The 16,235-nt window shown below is 40.3% G+C and overlaps 2 protein-coding genes across 2 annotated transcripts; both read left to right on the top strand.

The window, feature by feature from the left end:
* Positions 1-31: 31 nt before the first annotated feature.
* On the top strand, positions 32-3,472 carry LOC145501742 (uncharacterized). The gene is made up of 6 exons (XM_081481165.1): positions 32-215; positions 1,189-1,227; positions 1,897-1,947; positions 2,362-2,412; positions 3,008-3,067; positions 3,350-3,472. The coding sequence occupies exons 1-6, from the start codon at positions 32-34 to the stop codon at positions 3,451-3,453; spliced, it is 489 nt and encodes a 162-aa protein (XP_081337291.1). The 3' UTR covers positions 3,454-3,472.
* An 8,431-nt stretch (positions 3,473-11,903) lies between these two features.
* On the top strand, positions 11,904-15,266 carry LOC145481325 (uncharacterized). The gene is made up of 3 exons (XM_081459799.1): positions 11,904-12,112; positions 12,776-14,488; positions 14,845-15,266. Exons 1-3 carry the CDS (start codon positions 12,019-12,021, stop codon positions 15,249-15,251), a joined length of 2,214 nt encoding a protein of 737 aa, XP_081315925.1. The 5' UTR covers positions 11,904-12,018; the 3' UTR covers positions 15,252-15,266.
* Positions 15,267-16,235: the final 969 nt, after the last annotated feature.

Below are 16,235 nucleotides of genomic sequence, written 5' to 3'. Positions count from 1 at the left end.
AAAAAAAAAAAGGGATGGGAGGACAGTAACGATGGGTGAATGGGTGTATGGTGGAAGGTTAGGAGAATGCAAAGATAAAAGAACAGTTATTATTGAGAAGGACAAACGGTTTCCCGACAGTACTGGTCATTCATATTTATACCGTGTTTCATGTTCTTGGACAGGTAAAGATGCTGGTGCAGGAACTTTATCTCCAACGGAGGGCACTCGCATAGGTAAACTTAATTTCTACCACAAACTGTCTCTCTTTCTCCTTTTCTTCGCCCCTATCTGTGGGAGAGTTGATTCCACTTCTTGTTTGTAACGCTGGGAGGATGGGAAGGTGATGAGATCTGAACATAAAAGAAAGGAAATAAGGAAGCAGGGTAATAAAAAAAATCGAGGCTGGAAGAATCGAAAAATTGCCTGACGACAAATTGAGTGAATGGGAGAGAATGGTGAGGAAAAAGCTGATTTGTTACATGTAGTCATTTACTTTGATGCGTGTGCTGTGTTATCACCCACAGAGCCGGCAATTTCTCTGTAGTCTGAGTTTGAATGTTAAACTTGGTCTGGCGTGTTCTCTTCACCTCTCCTCTGGGTTCCTGAGGGACTGATTTGGGAGAAATGTGGGATTGAAGAATGCATAGATGGGAAGATAAAAGGATCGGAGAAGGGATCTATGGGAGGATGCGAATATAAAAGAGTAGATTGAAAGGAAGAGAGAATTGGTTAAAAAAAGCCAGGAGAGTTTAGAATGAAAACAACTAAAAGGCTTTACAAATTAGTCATTTATAGTAAATAGTGTGAACCCAGGAGTATCAGTAATTCGTATGATGTGATCGTCCGGTTGAGGGTAGTTCTGAAAAGAACTGTTGTTGGTGACTTACGTTTCGACAACCTGAGTGGACGTCATCTTCAGAGTCAAGTGAATAGTGTTTGTCAGTAACAATAGACGGATCGAAACCCACCAATGACTGATGACAAACTTTACACGAGTCTTTCAGCCAATATCATCATGGCTAAACTGACCAATAACATTCAACGGACCAGACTTATAACATCATCGACTGACAAACACTATTCACTTGACTCTGAAGATGACTTCCGCTCAGGTTGTCGAAACGTCAGTTTCGAGGAAATAGCTGTTTCATGACTCAGTCATTTGTATTGAAGACGAGTGTTGCTCTTTCCTTGATCAATATGCAGGTTCCATAGCCCCATTATCAGTATCAGAAACTAGTGCAGGTAATTTGAACTTTTATATCAAACTCAAGAACAACAACAAGCGTTATTTGCATATTCATAATAGTTTTAAATCAACTTTGTACACCACGCATGAATATAGAATTTAGTAATATGCTTTTTCCGAGTTACTTTGTGCTATGTTCCAAAACGAATCCCAGTGCAAAACCTTTCATGTGAAAATAAGTTTGATTTGCATGAAAATTAACCTGTAGGCGGAATTCATTTTCACATGAATGGTTTTGCACGGAGACTCGTTTCGACACAGAGGCAAAAGGCAACTCGGAAATGGCCTATTGCTATCCGCTTAGTTTTTGGTTTCGTAATTTGGTTTTCCTGTTCTCTCTTGATAACGTTTTCTTACTAAGGTCTTGCACATTTTCTCAAACTCTTACAAGCTGCGAGGCGACGAAAGCCGGAAGTCACGTTGGATTTTTGCGTTTGACCGCTGTCGAATCGTAACAATCTGGAGACCTAATAATGTCGTAGCTTCGTAGAGATAAAAGTGTGTCATCGCTCGTAATTTGTGGTCAAAGACCCGAATGCCTTCGCAGCAATTCATGTCTCTGACTAACTCTGAGACGCTATAATTAAGAGAAGAACAGAAATGCTTCAAGACTTTCAGGCCATTTATGTCCATTTATACAAAGAGAATTTCCCTTTCTTTGCTAGTTGAACATACGGACGCCACTGCTTCATCGCCAACGCAGAAAATGTTTACAGGTATTATGAATATTAATGGTAAACTTAGAGTCTGAGGTCTTTTTCTTACCCCCACTTCAAGGAAATTTTGTTTTGTAGTTAAAAAGGGAGGACGAAAAGATGGGAGGACAGGAGGATTGATCGAAAGGTTGATGAGAGAAAAAAGATGGAATGCTGCTGCGTGGTCAACTATTTTATCAAGTATATTCTCAGGGTATTGTTTCACTACTCTCCTACAAGAGAGTTGATGTGGGTGTAAGAGGAGATTGAAAAAAAAAAAAAGGGATGGGAGGACAGTAACGATGGGTGAATGGGTGTATGGTGGAAGGTTAGGAGAATGCAAAGATAAAAGAACAGTTATTATTGAGAAGGACAAACGGTTTCCCGACAGTACTGGTCATTCATATTTATACCGTGTTTCATGTTCTTGGACAGGTAAAGATGCTGGTGCAGGAACTTTATCTCCAACGGAGGGCACTCGCATAGGTAAACTTAATTTCTACCACAAACTGTCTCTCTTTCTCCTTTTCTTCGCCCCCATCTCTGGGAGAGTTGATTCCACTTCTTGTTTGTAACGCTGGGAGGATGGGAAGGTGATGAGATCTGAACACACACACAAAAAAATGGAAATGAGGAAGCAGGGTAATAAAGAAATCGAGGCTGGAAGAATCGAAAAATTGCCTGACGACAAATTGAGTGAATGGGAGAGAATGGTGAGGAAAAAGCTGATTTGTTACATGTAGTCATTTACTTTGATGAGTGTGCTGTTTCATCACCAACAGAGCCGGAAATTTCCCTATAGTCCGAGTTTGAATGTTAAACTTCATCTGGAGTATTCTATTCACCTCTCCTCTGGGTTCCTGAGGGAATAATTTGGGAGAACTGTGGGATTGAAGTATGCACAGATGGGAAGTTAAAAGGATCGGAGAATGGATCTATGGGAGGATGCAAGTATAAAAGAGTACATTGAAAGGAAGGAGAATTGGATAAAAAAAAAGCCAGGAGAGTTTAAAATGAAAACAACCAAAAGGCTTTATAACTTAGTCATTCATATTAACAAATTATTCACGTTCCCTTCCAGATCGAACAGAGAGCACTTGTGTCACGGATTCATCACCAATACAGGAAACAGTAATTTCAGGTATTTTGAATTTTTAATGTTAAATTTAGTCTCACGGTCTTATCTTCATCCTTCTCTTTGAGGAAGTTGATTCCAGTTGTTTCTACAATGGAAGGATGGCAGAACATGTAGACATGGAAATAAGAAAGCATGCATGGAAATGAAAGTTCGAGAAAGTAGAGATGAGGGAATGACCAGATCGAAAATGTTGTTGATAGGAAAGAATTGTAAGGAAGTAGCTGTTTCATGACTTAGTCATTTGCATTGCTGACGAGTGTTGTTCTTTGCTTGATCAATATGCAGGTTCCATAGCCTCATTATCAGTATCGGAAACCAGTGCAGGTAATTTGAACTTTTATATCAGACTCAAACAACAACAACAACAAGCGTTATTTGCATATTCATAATAGTTTTAAATCACCTTTGTACACCACGTGTGAATATAGAATTTAATAATACGCTATTTCCAAGTTACTTTGTGCAATGTTCCAAAACGAGTCCCAGTGCAAACCCTCTCATATGAAAATGAGTTTGATTTGCATGAAAATGAACCTGTAGGTGGAATTCATTTTCATATGAATTGGAGTGGCCAATTAAGTATACTTTTTTTAGTTTGAATTTTAGTTCTTAGTTGTGCTTCTTTTTTTTTTTCTCAGTAACTTTTGTAAGCTAGAGAGATCGCCATCTCTCTAGCAGTGGCAGACGAAGAAAACCAATGTCTTTCCTAGAGCGCCCAATCCACAAGCTTGTCCTCCTAGTTCCGAATAACACAGAAGGAAGACCGGGTGTCCCCGACGAGGAGCCAATCCCGCAAGGCTGAACAGATTCCAGTGATACCAAGTGAAGCTGATGCTGACAGAAGCAGATGTGGAATGGACACTTTATTTTAGTTTTTTTTCCCTTTAGTTTGGACATTTCATAGCTAAGCATTCTAGGAGACGCCTATTTTTATAAATTGATCTTACAATTTAGGGGAGCCATGTAAGCGCTGCCATATAGGCGCAGTTAAGTATCTATCATCAAATTTCGTTCCGTGATTTACAGAATATCACGTGGGATATATTTCTTTACAAGGACCAGTTTATAGCACAGTAGAATGAGATCAGCAACGCGCGTGATCGAAGAATCAGAAATCCCTAAAGAAGTTATCAAGACATAAGATAGGATTTAACCCGGAAACGTTGGTGAGTAAGTCTATTTTATCAGCATTTAATTTCAGTTTGTTTCAGTTATGTTTGTTTCTATTATTGTACATAGCTAGTTTGTCTTTCTTATCTCGCGTGTAGAACCACTTACCCGCTGTTAGTAATTTAGCTTTATGTAATTGTAATTTTAGTCGACCACATCGTTATTAAATCAAGGAAATAAATCCAAAATAGTGACAAAGCCTGGGTCATTTTCCTCGGTGGTATAGTGGTGTGCGTTTTTTAAGAACAAGTTTCCGTGATAAGATTTTACTCGTGGCAGAGTTCAGGTATAGCCACCTACAGTCAACAACGATAAAACAAAGGTACCGGATGAATTTATTATTCGTTGAGTTTCGCTTGTTTGTTTTACTGCCGAACTCGATGAGTGAATTGATTCACAATCGTAAGCTAATTGATTCACAATCGTAATGTACATATAAGCTTATTAGAGAGCTTACGAATCGACGACTCCTTTCACGGCCACGACTTTTAGTGACGTCATGTTCTGGGTCGGCGTCGCGCACAATTTGGCGCCAAAATTTGATTACGATACGAAGACCGTGTTTGTGTACCCTGGACCCAGAGGTTTTTCTTGATTATTCTCATCTCATGCGGAACCTGGGATCAGGGTACTGTTTGTGCCTTTTTGGGAAGAAATTAATTTTTTCTTCCAGGAAACAACGCTTGTTTGTGAAGTACTATATCCCTTTGGGAAACTGGAAGAGACCGAAGGGAGATGCCAAAGTTAAGAGAGACGAGAAACTGCATTGCATATGCGTACTATGTACTTATTGACTGAGTGGGAGGGCCGGACGGGAAAATATTTGGCTCGAGGTCAGGACGTACGGGCCGAGCGCAGCGAGGTCCATGCGTCCTGACCGAGAGACAAATATTTTCCCGTCCGGCCTGACCTTACTCAGTCAATAAGCATTTTATCATATGACCACTTAACGGTTGAACCTAAATAGGACGCGATTACATAACATCAGACGGCCGTGCGGAAAAACTACAGAAAAGATTCTACCATGAAAACTCATTGTCGTTTATTTCTTCGCGTCGAACAAGAAACTCACAATTCATCGAAAAACACGACTCATTTTCTCACATTTGTTTTTCAATGTAAGTCTACAATTACAATTCATGCCAAAAAGCCAACAGAAAGTTGACATAAAGCTGTCAAAGATATGTCAAAACCATCAAAAACTTAACGAGTGACAAAAGTTCGCTTCACGCTTCAGTGAAATTGTTCACAAATCTTCTTCATCTGAAGACTTAAGAAAACGTCGGCGTCGTTTCAAGCTATTTGTCTACCTCTTGGATTCTCTTGAACAAGGAAGAACCAGCAACTGAATATTAATGACACCGATGTTAGCTCCCGCAAACAGTACCTGGGTTTGCTGACTTCTGCTGGCTTTGTTATGTAGTGGAAATTCAAGCGAGTATTATTATCTGGATGAATTTTACGGTAATGAACTTGTGTTCGTACTCAGTTTTGTTTCTTCAAACAACACTGATGTAGAAACTGCAGAGCAATATATCCTACGGTGCACAAGGTATGTTTGTGATTTCTCTTCTCCTAACTCTGGAAACTCGAAGAAAAAATTTATATCATACTTTGTTTTCTTCGCGGCTTGCCGGTTTTCTTGCTGTTGACCTACGATGAATTCTTTGATGCTTTCCACTGAAAGAAGTTTCGCCTCAAGACTGTTTGCTTATTCCAAAGGTTAATTATCGGACAATTCATTCGGAAAAGTTGTTTTCTTGACCGCCCGTTTGCTTGTTGTTGGCTTCTGAGAAAGTTGTGAACTTCTTTAGTTGTGAGGACTGTGGACTTTCTTTCTGTTCTTTCGGAGTGAGTTGGCGACTGAAGTAGTTCTGCATCGGACAGTTCGCCTGGATAGTAAACTTCGCTCTCAGAATGTTCACTTTCATCTCTCATTTTGAAAAGAACAAAATTTTGCAGCGACAAAGTTGTTTTGTCATTAACTCGCATCGAGTTTCTAGTAGGGCCGTACGCATTTCTAGTAGGGCCGCACGTGTTTTTCCGGCCCTATCACTTCGACGCGTACGGCCCTCATACGGGACCTTTTTTCTTATGGTTTTCCACGGAAATTGCGCGCGGGGCCGTACGGGTCATATGATAAAGAAAAGTATTTATCAATCACAGAGAGATTGTCTTGTTGCATGATGCTAATAGGTCAAAAAACCCGATTTTCCGTACGGAATTGGGATTATGAAAGATTTGAGTTAGACGAGTTGACAAATGCTGAATGCAACGTCAAATTTCGCTTCTATAAAAATGACATATAAAAATTTGCAGATGCACTTCAGTTACCAGATGAGTTCGTGACCTAGGTAGAATGTTTTGGTTGTCGAATCGATTCCTTTTTTCTGTATTTACCTAAAAAGATTTTTATATCCTCGCCGGTATAATGATATGGTTTTTCACCTCGCAATACCAGTCCCAGAGATCGCATTATAACAAATCACATGATTGACTGGATTTGCAATCGATGGAATCACTCGCTGACTGCCTACAATCATAACCTACTTTCTTTAGCAAACCTTACGCTATACGCTGATGCTGTACATCAGTCACGCGCAGCATCAGACAATTGTTGGGGTTTCATCGACGGAACTGTTCGGCCAGGTGTCAATCAAAGAGTTCTCTACAACAGAACCCCCCCCCCCCCCCGCCCTGCGTGCGCACGTGCAAGGACCTTTAAGGGGTGCAGCTCTAACCCAAGATGAAAAAGACTACAATACAGCCATGAATGCTGCACGTACTGCTGTTGAATGGGTAAAATTGGTTTAAGTGCAGTGGGGAAAATGTACATAGATTGTGCCTTGATTCAGAACGCTCATACTACTTTGTACCAGTCTACTAGCTCCGAGTACTTTGGCATCAATCCACCGCTCCTAGATAATTATTTCATTCAATCATATAGTTTCAACTTCTGTTATTTTTGTATCAATGTGGAACTCAACAGCATTAAAAGTAGAATTTTGTTTTAACTTTTCATTAAATAGTAAATAGGGATTATCCATATGGAGAAAGGGGTATCCCATTACTAAAAAATGTAACCATGTAACCATGAACTTAACTACACCCATAAAAACTCCTGACTAAATTAGTCCAACATAACATCAATTTCTCTTCTTCAAAAGTTTAACAGGGCATGTTGCATGAACATCTGAAGCATCGTTTGAAATTGCTCTTGCTGATTCTTCAGTCATTTGCTGAAGCATATAAGGGTTTGTTGGCTGCTGCACTTTTCTCCTGTGCCATTCTAAATTCAACTTCTTGCTTTTTCAGTTCGCAATATCTATCTGATGCCTCTCTCAAGTATTTAAGAGGGTCGTTTCCATGGTGTATCCTTTTCTTTTTTGGCAGATCAGAGCCAGCTCTTTTCTTTGTTTCTGATCGACGTTCCACATGTTCCATTGCCTTATTTCTCGTGTCCTTGTCCTCTGCCGCCTTATCCCGAGGTTCTTCTAAGGCCTTCTCTGACGCCCCCTCCTGATCTTCTTTCTGTTCCAAGTAATCTTCCATTTTTTGATCGAGTTCTGTCTTTCCTGGAGAAATCCCAGAAGTATTTTTCTCAGATCTTTCCTTCTTTTTAAAATCCCACAGACGTTTGAGACACGCTAAAGGACGGCTTTATCAAATGATTAAGACTCTCAGCAATTCGATCTAGGCACTGGCCCGCTCCCTGCCTTATATTTCCATAATTCGAACAACATTATTCCCTTTCCAGCATTACATCATGCTCTCCATGCTCTACACTCCATTTCATCTGAGAATTTCTTTAACAAAACGAGTTACATTCGTGAGATGTACCAGTGTCATAAACTTGTCCTACATCATTTAAAAAGGCAAATCAGCTCTGGAATAGATCAAATTTGCTTTAATTTAGCACAGCATATATAAACAGTTTCTTGTCCACAAGAAAGTGTAAACAAGAAATTTGCTGGAAAGAGCCCTCTCTTTGGCCTAACAAAATTGTGAAGTAATACTGTAGTTTGGATTTCTTTTGTTTACAAGTACAACGGAATATTCACTACATTAACATTGACTGCAACTGTACAAATTTAAGATTAAGCTTTTGCAGTGAAATGGCTTAAATAATGAAGATGTAGGCAAGACTTAAGAGTCTGGAATTTCTTTTAACTGGTTTTAGGATATCTAAATTCGGTCTGAATTAAATAAGTTAAGTAAAGTGTCTACTGACGTCAAAACAAAATAACTGCAGTTGAAAAGCTGTGCATATCATCGTTCAAATACATACCTTTGCCTTATTTGACCGATAGCTGCGGGAATAATTTATAAAAACTGCACATGTAGACATGGTGTGAAGTTGAGCTTGGATACACTACTTCACTCGGGCTATTTACCGTTATTAGGCCCCAAAAGAAAGCTGAAAATGCCACCCCAATTTTCATTTCGTTCATGCAATTACACTTGATATGCTGGGAAACCTCAATAAAGAGATGAATAACCAAAAAAACCCATAGTTATCATAACCTTGTACTTGTTGCCGTAGCCAAAGCTAAAACTTCGTCTGCCATTTCCAGCGTCTTCAACTGTTAGAAAAAAAAAAAAAAAGAAAACTCAGACTTCAGAAAGCAATAATCTACCTTAGACGTAAAATGGCACAGAAAAAGGTCACAACAAACCTAAGTCGCAAAACTCTGACGACAACTTGAAAACACTCTGGTTGCCGTCGTCGCCGGCCACGCGACGATGCTCAATCTTGCGCAACACCCTTTTGCGCATGCGTAGTAGGGCTTTCCGCTGTACAGACATTGTCGTCGTGAAAGAAGTCATCGATTCTTAAGCTCCCTATTGTTAAAACTACGGCTCCATACGTGTATGCAAACGAACAATTGCGTTTGTGTTTTCATGCTTTAGTCCGTTATTTTGAAGTCCTTGATATTCACCTCTGAAAATTGTACTAAAACAATTATTCGCCTCAGGCTCAGTGAATATTTACCAATGTTCACTTCGGTGGCTGAACACAGTTTTTTGATTCCTGTGTTTTATTTACCTTTTTTCGCTAAAACTCTTGATCCTTTGGTCGCCAAAAATGGCAACACGCTTGTTAACAACACAATCTTCTGTTTTTTGATAGTTAAGCTGGCGTGTATGACGTTGCCATGGAAGCATGAAATATTAACAGGGCTTTAAAATCGGGTTGGTTTATTTGCAGAAATCTAGTCATTAAATTCTCTTTATAATTTACATGCAACAAGCATGTAACAATGCTCACAAGTTAACACTATTTTATAAGTGGAATTCTACTAGTATACTAATGCAAATGCTGCCATCTGATTGGCTGAGCTACTCGTATACTATCAGCCATTAGAGTGCAGTGACTGTCAGTCGTCCATAAAATGCAACGTTTTCATCGTTTTCCTGAAGTTTTGGAAGAAAGTTTAGATGTAAATGGATAATTAAATTTCTGAGAAGACTAAAAGAATGGCATCAACGGTCTCTTGACTTTAAAAACTTTAAATTATTGAAAAAACGGGTGCGCGCGCGTAAACAACTGCAAATTTACTGAGAATAATTCAATACGTGCGATTTTGTTAAGACGTAAAGTTCAACAATACGTTGAAAAATAATTGAAAACCGTTATTTGCCTTAATTTCAGTTAGAATTCTACTAAAACAATCAGATTATTCGCCTTCAATTTCTATGAGGCGATAGTTGATTCGGCCTTCGGCCTCATCAACTATCACCTCATAGAAATCTTGAGCTCATAATCTAATTGTTAAATAGTAATTTAACAAAGATATCTATAATTATCCCCATAAGCGTACGAGATGGGGGGGGGGGGGCGAGGGGGGCTGCAGCTCCCCCAGCTACGGAAAATTACGTAATTTTTCGGGCAAAACGGCCATGATTCGGGCAACGACACTCAAGAGAAAACATTACAAAATAATGCTGTTGATGTGATTTTCAAAACTCGCATAAAGAGTTTCTACTTTTTATGAAGTTCTGGGTGGTTAGACACCCGATTGGGTATCTGTAGGCCGCCAAGTGGTTTCTTCAGTGGTTTGGTCCCTGAAGTAGTACCGTGTGCGTACCGTATAAAGTGTACCATTTGTATCTGCTGCTGATCTTAAGTATCGTTGGCGCACCGAAGACGCCGTGGTAGTCAGTCGGGACGAAACGGGACAGCGTTTTCGGCCTTTACTTTTAGATTTTAAGGCTTGTAAGCTACTTTTCTCTGACATTTGCCTTGCAATAAAAGGACTTAAACTGAAATGTTATGAGGGACCTGGGGTTTTCTGTTAGCTACAAGTTGGCTTAATGTGTATCGTGGAAATCCTTAATAAGGATATTATTTCCTTTCCCAATTTTCCATCAACAAAACAAGGACACGAATCAAAGCGAACGAGGACCAAGACTTTTTTCTTGTGGTGGTTCTGAAAGAGCCGTTTGGAATGTCTTAACAATACGGTGTTTTAATTTCTTTCTTGAATTTTTCTTTGGAGGTGTTCCTCTAGTACGTCCATGTTGTTAACCATCTTATTTACGTGGCTTTTGAATTCATAGAAGGCGTGCAGTGCACGCTGCAAGTCTGCTGTGGCCAAGACTATCACGAACGACTTCTTGCAATGCCTCATGTTGTTCTTTGAACGTCTCGTGTATGTAGAGACGTTCGTCTCGAATATATGATTGCTTCTGTAACACGCTCAAACGGTCCATCTTCAAACGCAAATGTCAGTGTTTCTGATCAGCCCATCGCTGAACGAACGCTATGAATAGAAGGACTTTTTCTCTTAATAAGTTTTAGATTTTACTCGATGGAGACTGTTGATAGAGAGGTCATTGAGTATGCAAGCTTTCAATAGAACTATCTTTGTGAACATTTTTGTTTTTCTCCCAATTTGAGTGCGTCTGCATCCCGATTTCAACACTCACGCATTCGGGCATTGGGTAATTTTTTCGGGTAAAAAGGTCACCGCCCCCCCCCCCCCCCCCCCCCGTGCAGACAGTCCGAGGGTGCCCGTACGCCTATGATTATCCCTTGTTTAAGGTTCACTGGAATATCTAGAATTTCGTCTGTTAAGGTTCATTTTTTTATTACTCCAGTTACTCGTTTCCTAAAGTATTTTCGTGCCGAGTGTCGTGAAATTCTAAAGAGTGGTTCTCGAGAAATAGGCGTAATTCCGAGAAAGCTATTCCGCAGTCAATCACAATTGTTGACTTATTACGCATGCGCTGCACTTAACTGAGTTCTTTCGGTAACAAAAGTAAATCTAAGAATTGTTGGGTTCTTTGCATTGTTACCTTTTCTAACATACCTTTCTAATAAAAGACTAAAACCATCAATACACTGTGTCCAGAGTTAGCGCGGGCATTGAGCAATTAGAATGATCGCTGTATCGATGCCATGTTTGGTTTTTGTAATCCTTGTGCGCGCGCTGAATCGCACTAGTGAGAACGCGCGCGAAAACTGTGTTCGGTCACCTTAAATAACAAATACTTAACCTTCCCTTCCAGGTCTTTCAGATCAACCAAAGAGTGCTGGTGAACTGGAAACAATCAGTCCAGGTATTTTGAATTTTTAATGTTAAATTGAGTCGCACGGTCTTTTCTTCACCGTTTTCCCTGAGAAAGTTGATTGCAATTGTTGCTACAACGAAATGATGGGAGAACGTAAAAGCATGGGAATAGAAAAGCATGGGAATGAAAATTCGAGAATGTAAAAATGGGGAATGATTAGATGGAAAATTTATGTTATTGGGAAAGAATTGTGACGAAATAGCTTTTTCATGACTCAGTCATTTGTATTGACTAGTATTGTTCTTTGCTTGATCAATTATACAGGTTTCATAGTCTCATTACCAGTATCGGAAACTAGTGCAGGTAATTTGAAATTTTATATCAGACTCAACAACAACAGGCTTTATTTGCATATATTCATAAATTGTTTCCGCATTGTAGCGTAAAGCGTAAAGCATTTTAAAATGGCTATGATCGTAAACTTACAAACAAATAAATAACAAGAACAACAAAAATATAATCAAAAGATTGAAAGTAGTTTGTCTCGCCTATCAAAACAGGAGGATAAGCACTGCACTAACGGCGTGCTAATAAAATAATCAATGGAGTTCATAAATTGTACAATTAATGCTCTAACTGTTACTGTCGGAGATTCAGTATTGTATTTGTATTATTCACTGAAAAAACGATAACTAATCGATGACTATTTTCAACAATAAAGTATAGACCTAGTTTCATCTTCGACGTTGCAGGGGCACAAACAGTGCCGCAAAGTGTGCCACGTCAATAAATTTTGTCACATCTACCTATATAAATCTCAGAAGAACAGAACGAACAGCTAACAACTGCCGACAAACGCAAATTGTGTCCACTTGTTGGTCAACATAGTTTACAATATTGATAGTTTGTGTTCTAGGAAGAACCGTGTACATTAGTTGGCGGATTCTCGCTCCTATTAGATGCTCTTTCTAGAGGATATTTTATCTACATAAGTTGGTGATTAACGAAGAAACATTTGTCTCACAGGAGCCTGCAGAGATTTCTCCCATCTCCCTCAAACAATACCTCATTTTGTCAGTCGTGTCCAGGAATGCAACGCCATTAGCAGATACCTCTGTCCAACACACGTTTGCAGATGTGTTCTCGTACATGGCGTTACTGGTGTGGGTAAAACAAGCACAGCTATCAAGGTAGCAAACGACCGATTGGACTCCGACAGTTGCACCGTGGTTGTTTATGTCAACTGCAGATATATAAATTCTTTGGACGATTTCGCAGAAAAGTCTCTTCAACAAGTTTACCCTTGTCCTGTCGACAAGCCGATATCAGAGCTGAAAAATCGCCTGAAAAGCCAAGCTTTCTACACTGTGTTGCTGCTGGACAACTTCGAATTTCTGCTGTATTTGGGCGACATTGGGCAAGAAACTCCCCATGAAGGAGCAGTGGCACAAGGAAGGATGACCCCACCATGCGAAGAATCGAAGATCATGAATTTTATCACTGAAACTGTGATGATTTCAAGAAAAGTCAAGTTACTGGTCACCTCATCAGAGAAAATTGTGTTTCCGGACCTAGGGCAGCAAAAGGTTCATCTGGATTGCTTTAAACCAGAAGAGTCATTTCAGCTTTTGCAAAGAGTTTGTAAAGAAAGGGTGGTTGACCAGCAGCTCGCGTACCAGCTATCAGAGATTTGCAGCGGCATTCCCCTCGTTCTGTACACCTTAGCCATGTCACACTCCGACCTGCTTGATCTCGTGGCACGTATGAGCTGCGCACAACCGAGCGATGCATTTGAGTTCTTAAGAAAGATCCAGTCTGTCCCGAAAGAAAAAAAGATTAACGTGTGCCTTGATATTTGCTTTGGCAGACTTAATGAAAAGGAAAAGAGCACCCTCATAATATTAGCACTTCTTAGAGGGCGTTTCACCCTGCGTAGAGCTGAAGAAATATTTCAGCCATTGAAGCTGAGTGAACATCAGCTCACAGATAATGCATTGGAACTGGCAAAGCGATCTCTTTTAGGACAAAACATCGTTAAGGATGTTTGTTTCTTTACTTTTCTCAGAGTCATTCGCGACTACTGCGGAAAGAAGACATCAGATCAGTCAGGTTTTCGTGAAATCTTTGTCAATGCCCGGAATGTGTTCATCAACTACTTTCTTACCTTCCTGACAGACAAATTTAAACTGTTCTTGAGCAAGAACGCTTCAGACGCAATCACAGCTTTCCGACAGGACGAAGAGAACATCATGCAACTTATTGGGTGGTGTGACAACGGAGAAATGCCTAGAGAACAAATTGGGAAGTGCATCGATGTCTTCAACGGCGTTGGGGAGCTTCTGGCGAAGATGATTGGAAAGGAGAGATATGAATTTGTTTTCAACTTGTTAAGAAAGAAGTCTGAAGAAATGGAAGATCAAAAGAGATTGAGTGAGTGCCTCACCTCCCTGGGGATCAAACAAGTGTTCCACTGCTCATGTTCGCCAGGTCTGTGTGATGCAGCGGCGGAACGAACCAAGGAATATTTGGTGGAAGCCGACAAAATTCAGAGCAGTCGGAATCTGAACATCAACACAGGAAATAGCCGGGCCCAATGTCTCTCCAAACTTGGTCGATGTCTCGCAAAGGAAGGCAAATTCTCTGAAGGGAAAGTGAAGATTCAGCGGGCTATCGACATTAGAGAAAGACATGGGGAAGAGGACATCGTCATGCTTGCAGCAACATACAATGATATGGCAGGTATGTGTCATTTATTGTTTATGCATCCTCAGTTTCAGCGAAACACTGTGACAGTAAATAGTCTTGTTCGTCAGCACAGCACGATGACACCAGCCAAGAGTCTGGCCACGACCAATCGGATTGGGATTCTAACCCACTAACAATTGGACGTGTGAAGTCTATCTAAGAATAGGCTCGAGTTCCAACGCTCTCTCGAATCCGGTCTACGTCAGTTCTTCCCCTCCTTTCCCGAACAGTGGCTGGTAATGGAGCCTTATCAAGGGCCGGATCAATTGCTCATTAGTTTTTCCTTGTAGGTAACTGAAAGGCATCGAGACGGAGGAATAATAATATTTTCTTGTAAATTATTTTGATAGTGGCCCTGTCGCTTAAAGGAGACCACCAGGAAGCCATTGCAGTCAGAGAACGTGAGACCCTTCCAGTTTACAGGGAACAACTGGGTGATCATCCCTTCACGGCAACCATCCTCAACAATCTGTCCAATAACTACTATGCGCTTGGTCAATACGACAACGCTAAGCAGTATTCCGATGAAGCACTGAGGATGCGACTTGAGTTGCTGAAGGATCATCGTGACACGGCCAAGTCTCTGTTTGATCTTGGTATGGTGCAGAAAGAAAGGGGAGAACTCCAGGAAGCAAAAGAATGCCTTGAAAGGTCACAGACCATTCAGGAGAGGGTGCTGGATGACAACACCAAGGATCTTCAACGGTATTTTGGGCTTTTTCATTGTAGCATAGGCGTGCTTCAACATCGGTTTTAGCTTAACTCAGAGGCTCAGCATTGGCAAACTGATTGTCTATCAGTCACGATTGATTAATAGACAGCACTCGACAGGGCCTGCGTTTTTTTTTTTTTGCAAATTATGGCAGAAAGCGTCGCTATACATGTCAGCTCTATCGATATTCTGGCTCAGTAACGAGGTTATGCTAAGACAATAAGGCTGGATTCCTTGAGAGGATTTGAATCAGTGTTTATAATCCAGGATCACTCAGATCATTACTGTACATCAAAGGAACCGAAGAATCCTTGCGAAGAGAAGATTCATTGGTTCCTTTGATGCACCATGACCCGATTGATCTTGGATCATAAAATGGGTCATATATAAATCCTGACGAGGATTTATATATGACCCATATATAAATCCTTAAATCATTTCCTGCTGATATTTACTTCGACAGCATTTCCCTAAGCTCTGCCTGATATGGTTGTAGGTTCACAAGTCATACAATCTATAAAACTGGCCATACGTCACGAAATAGGACTTGTTGATTATGGAAGGAAGACCGTTCGTATTTACGCTTAGGTTTTGAAAGATTACTTGACGGTATTTCAAGAGTATGTGAACGGGCAAGGACAGTGAAGATAAAACATAGAGAAACAAAATGCACTATGTAGTACTGATGAAAGACAAAACAACTGCATGTTTATAAAATCACAATAAAAATAGTGTCTTACTTGATCTCCTCACACAGAACTAAAGAACAGATTGAAGAAGTGTGCAGCCGTCTTGCCCGCCAACAGTTACCGGAGATCGACTGAGTAAGAAGACACAATCCGAGTTTGTCAATGGTAGATCGATATGGTTGACGTTTTAACCTGATACCAGCACGAAACCTACCACGAAGAGAAGCTGAGTTGTCTCCCATTTAATGCTTGCTGGGATCAGGCTTTTAAAGCAAAACGTTAGTTGTAGACAACAAAGGATTATCAATAGCTTAAAAGATCGAAGCAACCAAGGTATCGA

Source organism: Orbicella franksi, chromosome 1 (genome assembly GCF_964199315.1).
Source record: "Orbicella franksi chromosome 1, jaOrbFran1.1, whole genome shotgun sequence".
Lineage (NCBI taxonomy): Eukaryota > Metazoa > Cnidaria > Anthozoa > Scleractinia > Merulinidae > Orbicella > Orbicella franksi.
This window is presented reverse-complemented; position numbering and strand designations above follow the sequence as displayed.